The sequence below is a fragment of the Austrofundulus limnaeus genome, unplaced genomic scaffold (assembly GCF_001266775.1).
Source record: "Austrofundulus limnaeus strain Quisiro unplaced genomic scaffold, Austrofundulus_limnaeus-1.0 Scaffold48, whole genome shotgun sequence".
Taxonomy (NCBI): Eukaryota; Metazoa; Chordata; class Actinopteri; order Cyprinodontiformes; family Rivulidae; genus Austrofundulus; species Austrofundulus limnaeus.
In genome coordinates, this window is record NW_013952450.1 from 287,878 (window position 1) to 296,335 (window position 8,458).

The 8,458-nt window shown below is 41.9% G+C and overlaps 1 protein-coding gene across 1 annotated transcript in view; it reads right to left on the reverse strand.

Moving 5' to 3' along the window:
- Positions 1-8,458, reverse strand: part of raraa (retinoic acid receptor, alpha a) — a 59,599-nt gene continuing 51,141 nt past the window's right edge. The window contains exons 4-8 of the mRNA XM_014008119.1: positions 4,194-4,354; positions 3,914-4,090; positions 3,590-3,794; positions 2,423-2,581; positions 1-2,336 (exon numbers count right to left, since the gene is read on the reverse strand). Coding sequence (XP_013863573.1) covers positions 2,140-2,336; positions 2,423-2,581; positions 3,590-3,794; positions 3,914-4,090; positions 4,194-4,354 — 899 coding nt within the window. The 3' untranslated portion in view covers positions 1-2,139. The remainder of the gene's footprint in view (positions 2,337-2,422; positions 2,582-3,589; positions 3,795-3,913; positions 4,091-4,193; positions 4,355-8,458) is intronic.

Here is an 8,458-nt window from a genome sequence, read left to right on the forward strand (position 1 = left end):
TTTTTTTTTTCCCCAAAAAAAAAAAAAAAAAAAAAAGGTACACATGAATCAGAGAGAGGCTCCACACTGGCAATCCTATGTTGCAAACGCTGAGCGGTCAGGGTTCGAGTCTCTCTGCATGAGTCCTGGTCTGCCAGGCCAAGAGTGGGTGTTTGGAGAGAAAATTCAGGGGTSGGAGGGGGGCTCAGTAGCAGAAGTGTGTAAAAAAAAAGAAGTGTGTACACATGTGCATTTGTGATTGGAGGCTTAGGGGTTGCATCACAGAACACATAAAGAGGCCAAGCACACAAAATGATTCCTTCCTGAGACATTGGTGCAATAACAGATTAATGATGAAGGCGTTTTGGTGTAAAGTGAGTCACAGGGCGCGAGGTTGCTCCGGATCCAGCACATTATTTGTTCCTAAATGTTGCCGGAAAGAGGGGGAAAAYGGGGAGGGGTGGTGGGTGAGAGTTGCAAGAACTTGCCTCGTATGTGGAACCCTTCACTGGCTTGCCTGAACATCTACAGAGCAGAAGAACCGCTACGATCTGGTCTTGACCTGTTCCACTTGCAGATCGATTCATTCAGGGAGTACCAAGAGTGACGGGTTTAATCCACGGCTGAGACTCCCAGGCAACAGATGGCATCTCAACTCACAATTTTCATCCTCTCTTTCTGCTACATGGCAAAATAAAAAGCTATGCCCCGACAGGAGTGCTACTTTATCTACAGTACATAAAAAAACAGCTTTAAAACAATACATAAAAAAAGGGTGAGGAGGGGGAGCAAAAGTTTAAATTTCTTTTATGAAAGCCACATTCTGAACAGCCAGTGATTGGTGAAGGGTCTGTTACAAAACATGAAAGAACTTCCTTCAGTAAAATGTGCTCATACTGTATTGTCTTGAATCACAAAATCTATAACAAAACACATTAAAAAGGAATTWAAAAAAAAAGTCATGTGTAGCCTAAAACGCTTCATAGTTTTTAAAGAAATGAATACAGCTTATATACACAAATTCAAAAGCCACTTAAAATACACTTTTATAATGAATCTTCATTAATTTGATTTCTTGAAAGGACCTGTGACGATATCATATAACCAAGCTCATACAATCATTTTTTTTCATTCACTTGGAAAAAACAAAACAAAAAATTAAGAACAAGGAAAACAAATCTGGAATAGAAGGTGGTTTTTGTTGTTTTCTGTGCACATTTGTGTGTCTGTTTGCATGACTTAAGAAATGTCAATATCCTTTACTTTTTTTGTTAATTAGAATAAAACGAACAGAATCGTCTCGTTATGCTTGATAGGTGTGAAAAGATTCAAAGGGTGAAGGAGTACAACAATTACTAATCTCAGCGCAGTAAACATGTCCTCATATCCACCTGCAGCTCTCTTCTGGACACGCCGATCACAATAGTTCCTTAATTTTTCTATATATATTTATGCATCTTTTGTACAAAATCTGTTCTTTTTCTTGCTTTTTTTCTTACCTTTTTTTTTTGAAAATGGAAAAACAGAAAAAAAAGACCCAAAGTCTTTGAGGAGTGAGGTCTTTTAGAAGTTCGAATGTTGCAGTCTGCCTCAGAGTACAACAAAACATCATCATCATCAACAACAACAACAAAACAGAAAAAAACAAAAACAAAGTGTCTGGTGTTTAGGTCAGTCTGTGTTTATTGTCCTTGTGTTCGTCCCATTGTGCTGCTCTCACTCGCTTTCATTCAGAACTGGTCGCCGCCGCGTCCCGCCTCGCTTCCATATGTCTGTTTTTTTTTTTTTCAGGTAAGTGGAAGCGATGGAGAGGAGAGTGRAGGGCGGTGGATCAGCAGTGCCAGCGGTGTGGTATCGCGAAGTCATCGCGCTGGCCCCTCCCCTCCCCGCTCCAGCCTCGCCTCCCCCGCGCCGCCCCACCYCGCGTCCGGACAGTGTTCCTGCAGTGACGGCGAGCAGATCAGGAGACGTGGACTTGTGTCGTTTAGGAGGAGGAGGATGTCGGCTCTGCCAGTCTCCTGTTGGTCAAAGCCCACCTCCTGTATCCCTCCGCTTCAGAACAACGTGGGAGGAGACAGAGACCAACACGAAGAGAGAAACAGAGAGACGGAGAGAGAGAAAGAGAGAAAACGCAAAAAAAACACCCCGATGGAGCCGACACTACGGCGATTGTGTGGCGGGACTGCTTTGGGCCGAGCTGGGGGACAGACTGGGACTGCAGCTCCCCGGGGGGGCGCCGCTAGGCCTGCTGCCTGCGGCCCCGCTTTCTAGACCCTCTGAGTTCTCCAGCATCTCCTGGATGAGGGGTGGCATGGAGCCGGGGATCTCCATCTTCAGCGTGATGACGCGCTCAGCTCCTGCAGAGAGAGAGGAAAACACATTTAGCCTCACCGTGTCGAAAAACACAGAAAAATCACCTTTTAAACCCAAATGCGTAACAAACCTTTCGCACTGATGCTCCTCAGGTCCGTTATCTTCATCAGCATCTTGGGAAACATATGAGGTTTGTGAGGCCGCCGCCTTCTTACGTAAATCTTCAGCGCCTCCAGAAGAGGCTCCTGCAGGACGTCCACCTTGTCCGCTTCTTCCAAGTCCTGTCGATCTGCAGAAAAAGTCCCCAGAAAYGTCTCAGTGCTCCATTCTTACAGTGTCTGTTTCCAGAGCATAGTTAAAAAAAACTTTTCTTTTTTTAAAGTGGTTTTCAGTACTCGATTAGTTGGCAGGAAACAAGCAGTGGTGGAGAAAGTACTCAAACACTGTACTTAAGTRAAAGTACAGATAAACAGACAAAAATGYACTCTATTAAAAGTAAAAGTACCACATTAACAYTTTTACTTGACTAAAAGTAAGCACTTGCTTTTRAAAATAYTTAAAAGTATTAAAAGTAAAAGTACTTGCTTAATGTATTCCCTAATGGTCTACAATATCATGAAGTGTGCCTACTGTATGTATATTTTTAATACATCAATGGTTTTAGTGAACAATGCTGCAGATAATGCATGTTTTTGTGTTTGCCTTCTGTGACACTGTTCACACTTTGTGATTCTGTGCATCATCAGAGATTGTGACAACAGCTACAGAAGCTATAAACTCGACACCGTCCTTTATCAGATCATTTATTCTTTTTTAAACCAGTTAACTTGAATAGGTCTTTTAAATAAGGCCATGAGTGGTGCACTTCCTCCATGGTGGAACCCAGTTTGAGCGTGCTGCTGCTGCTCCAGCAGGTGATGCGGAATCTCTCCGCTTTTATTAAAGGAAGTTCTAATGGTACTTTTCTGCGTTGCAGTGGTTCAATGGACCAATTACAGCAATTCCCCTTTTGCTACTGATTACTTTAAAATAAACAAAACAAACAAACAACAGCAAAAAAAGTAAAGCAACATGACATGAATGTAATTTGTAATTCAACACATCACAGAAACGTAGTGGAGTAGAAAGTACAGATACTTAATGTAAAATGTAGTGGAGTAAAAGTCARAAGTACCCATGATGAAATCTACTTAAGTACAGATACATGAAAAATGTACTTAAGTACAGCAACAAAATACTTATACTTTGTTACATCACACCACTGGAAACAAGTTTGTTTTTAGGAGACAAGTCCTACCTCCACACAGCAAACAGATGGCRCTAAGCAGCCCCGTCTCTGCGTCATCCATCTCCAGAGGAAGGAGCTGGTTGGCAAAGGCAAAAACCAGGTCTGTGAGGGGTCCGAAGCCAGCGTTGTGCATCTGGGTTCTGTTTAGCGTGAGTCCATCTGAGAAAGTCATGGTGTCCTGCTCTGGTGTGTAGCGCGTACAGATCCGCAGTATCTGAGAGTTTGAGAAAGGAGTTCAACTTTAAACTACAACCTGACAGACAAATCAATATTTCAGCTACGTTTCTGTTTCGGTTTTTAACTATGAAGAAAAAGCTGAATCAATATTTGTACCAGGATATCCAGACAGGCGGCTTTGAGCAGAGTGATCTGGTCAGCGATGGTGAGCGTCGTGAAGCCCGGCAGCTGTTTCGCAAACTCCACCGTCTTTATGATGCACTTGGTGGACAGCTCGCTGAACTTATCCCACAGGTCAACGTCCAAGGACACGCGCCTTTCTGAGCTGTTAGACTGCGAGGAYGAGAACAATTGCAAGTCAGTTTATTTATTTATTTATTTTTCCTGACAATGACTTACTGAACTTCAAACAGATGGCCCGTTTGTTGCCACTGACCGTAGTGTATTTGCCCAGCTGGCAGAGGGAGGGGAAGGTCTCCTGGTGCGCCTTGCGAACCCTGTCAATCATCTGCTCTGTGTCCGGACTCAGCACGTAGCTCTCTGTGCACTCCTGCTTCTTCTCATCCTTCTTCTTTTTGTTCCGGTCGTTCCTCACGGCTGAATGAAGCAAAGAAAGAAAACAGTTAAGTCAGGACAGATTGCTCCGAGAAGATGACGTTTAAGATGAAAAAACTGGGATGATGTGTAACAAGAGAATAAAAACAGTGCGATGATTTGCAAACTTCATAAGCCCATATTGTCATGATGGAACACGCCACCGGCACCAGTAGCATCAGAAAGGCAGGCCTGTGAACTGTGCGATGGTAACAGGTTGGATGGGCCCTCCATATTTAGTAGACAGTTTGGTGTGAGGAGTTCCACAGAGAATTTCAAACATTGATCTGYCTGATCACTTTGACTCATTTTAAACGAGCTTTGGTCCAGAGCAGACAGCTGTGTTTTGGGATGGTTTTCATATGACTTCTTTTTTACATCATGAAGCTTTAGGGAGTACATGTGGATGGCACAGTGAACTGTGTTTACAGACAAGGATTTGTGGAAGTCTTCCTGAGCTCATGCACTGATGTCTACAACAGAATCACAACAGTTTTTAATGCAGTGGCCCCTGAGGGCCTAAAGATCACAGGCATTCAAAACTTCTGTATATTCTCAAAAAYCCTTTGATGAYATTATGAACGACAGAACATTATTTGTTCCACTATTATTAGACAGGTTTTTGCAGACTGGTGAACCGCCTCTTTAAAATGACCTGTATAGTCACATTTACAGGCTTTTGTTGCTCCTAAGCTTTTGAGATGTGTTGATGATTCAAAGTTTATTTTTTCCAGAATATACAACTTTTTAGGTTCAACAATAGGTATGGTAAATATAACCGTGTTTCCATCCAATTTTAATTTGAATTTTGAGCGAATTTTAAAAATTTTGCAAAAAGGAAAAAATGAAGAAATGTGAATCAGACGTGTTTCCATCAATTGGCTTAAAGTGAATTAGTTACGTCAGACGCATGCGTGTAGTAAACAGGAAGTAAAAGTCGCATCTTAGGAAAATGGAGAAAAGATCAGGAACGTGTTGCTACTGTCGGGAAAGTTGTAATTATTCTGTCATCAACTAGTTTCGGCCATTTTACATGCTGTCTGGAGACGTATAAGAAGTAATGCAATTCTCTTCACGTTACAGGAATAACTGAGAATACGCCGACAGCGGGAGGAGGGTCCAGCTGCAGTCACTCTGGTACCGGGACCGGTTTCGGACAGACAGCGAGAACAGCTCATCAACATGTGAGGTAAATGTTCGCTACGTCAGAAGTGATTCGACAAATGTGTTTCCATCTGTACATTTGCGCATTAACTCTTTTTCGAAAAAACCAAAAACCACCTCAAGCGAGTGTATCAACTTTTATGCAAATCAAAGGAAGTWTTTTCGAACCAAGCCGTTTCCATTCACCTTTTCTGACGCGATGCTTCAAAATGCACATTAAAAAACACTGATGGAAACACGGCTAATGTTCCACTGTAAAAATTATATAGAGGTTTGTTGTTTTGTTTTTCATTTTACACATCTCAATATCTTCAAAAATGAGGCTGTGACTTAAAGGAGACGTGTGATTTTATAGCCTTCTTTTTCACATTCAAATCTTTCAGTTGGGCTCTAAAAAGGCCCGGTCACCCTAAAATTTAGACAACTTAGTTTTTTTATGTCTAAATTACTAATAAAATTATATACATGATCAATTTGTTAGCATTACAGTATGTACACATCCAAAAGAGGCTTACAGTTGATTTTTTAAATTCCTTTTTCAACATAGATGTCTTTGAAATTTTTATAAGTTGGCATAAGTTGTCTAAAATATTATAGTGTGACAGAGCCTTAAAAATGGAAATGCAATGCTTTGGTCTGAATTCCTCCTTATTGTAGCTCCACTAGCCCCCTTTTCACCCCTTTTCAACTCATTTTGATGCTGTCTCTTTAAATCCAAACGAGATGCTTCACATCCCACCCCCTTCCAGCTTCCAGAGCGGTCCAGTCTAGTTTGATAGAGGGGCTTACAACTATATAGTAGCACAGAAATGTTTCATTACAAATTAAAAGATGTCGACAACAAAAGACTTGTCCATCCAGTCTGACATGTTGAAGCCGGAGTCTGACCCAGACCCAGAGGAGAATGAAGACCTAATTGTAGTTGGTAAGTCCAGAACTTATTTGTCAGTTCTGTTGCACATTCTGTGACGTAATATTTCAGAAAATACAGAAAACTGAACAGGCTGAAAAACAAGACTTAAACAGAACATAAAGATATCTAAACAGAGAAACTAAATAAAATTTTCTGCACTCCTAGAGACTCCAGGTACACAACAAAATGTATTTAACAGCTGAAAAATTGGATTTTGCATGACACATCCCCTTTAACTGAACTGTGATGAATTTAATAGTGCTGGGCCATTATCGTGTTATTATCGCTTTGATGCAGCCGGCACTTAACGGCGATATATATATATATATATATATATATATATATATTTACACGCACGTGCATATATATATTTACACGGGCTAACGTAGTTATTTATTGCTTTTTATTTCTCCGTTTAATCTCAGTTTACTAAGAAGCCCGTGAGGGAACAGGAGGGATTTTTTTCTTTTACATTCCCTCGCAATATTGTTTTGCATTCCCATGCAAACATTTGTTCTTTATGAACTGAATTAATCACACATAGTAAAGTAGTTGTTTCTATAAAAAAAATACTGCGATTAATTGCAACTAATCACAAAATAAAAAATTTTAATCCATGCCCAGAACTAGAATTTAATAAACAAAACAAAAAAATAAATAAACAAAAATCTATACAAACTGCACACAAACACACAGCGCAGACACTACTCCCTATTAGCAGCTCCTGACACCACCTTAACAAGAAGGCGACTGAGATCAAAGGCAAAATCTTCTTGAGGAACAGATCCTCTGTGTGCAGAAAGCAGCAGCAGCTCTTTCTTTTGTCATCAGACACTAAAAGATAAATGTTTTCAGACACCTCCATCCAAGAACGGCTGTGGTAATGGAGAGTGTGAGGAGGGGAGGGGAGGGGAAGAAAAAAAAAGGTTGACATAATCCACTGTTGTTTCCCTCTGGGCGATCTGACTGAGAGTGTGATCACCCCAAATGACAAAAAACACCAGGCGGGTGTTTAGCATTGGAATCCCATTACAAGCTCGATCCATATCTTCCAGTTTCTCCATGCTGGCTGTGATGAGGTTGTGTATATGTGTGTGTGTATATATGCGTGTGTTGAGGCTGGGGGTAGATTGGGTGAGACGGGGTGCGAGCTGATAAATAGTGGTGGGGGATGGAGCCATCCATAAGGCTGACAAATTGCCACAACTTTCATTAGGGGTCCCAGCTAATGTAATAACATAATATGACAAATATCCTGCCTCTAATGGATTTAAAAGGGCTTGGCTGTGGAGCCCATAACAGAAAAAAAAAAAACAAAACAACAACAACAACCCTCCAGCCTTCCCCTTGTTTGCTCTAGATTATATGTGTTCTCACTTTCCTCGTCAGCTCATTTCATTCCTGTTTCAAAATTTTACTTAAATTGATCATCCTTCCCTCAGTCCCTACCGCTCGCATCTCTTCCTCCCTGCCTCCTGACACCAACCTAAGATCCTCGTCTTAATCCTCACCTTGCCCACTGAGGGCGAGAAGCTCACGCTTGATGGGACGTCGGTGTCTCTGACGGTGAGGTCTGGATTGAAGCCGAGCGTGGGGAAAGCACTACTCTGAGCTGCTGCTCATTCATCAGCAACACAGACAGGCCTCCCCTGCCAGGGAGAACATTAAAGGCAGGGGAGGAAGGCGGGGGCTGGAAGTCTGATCCTGCTTTATGTTCTTGCTAAGCACTCCTCCCCACAAGAACAGAAAAGAAGAGAAAACCCTGCTGTGATCAAGTCAGAGCGCTGCTTCGCAAGGCTTACTGACACTTAGGTGGCAGGCGAATGTTGGCATCAAAACACAGCATTAAACAGAAAAAATGTTTTCCGCTCCTTAAATGATGTAATTATGACTTGGGAGGCGTGGGCTGGTGGAAGAACCGCTCTTGTTTAGCAACGCTTGGCTTGGAAGGCCATTTATCTGTAGTAAGCTGCTCAACATATCTGGGCCAGCCCCGCTCGTGGGTCTGACTAGGAATCAGTGTTCTGTTG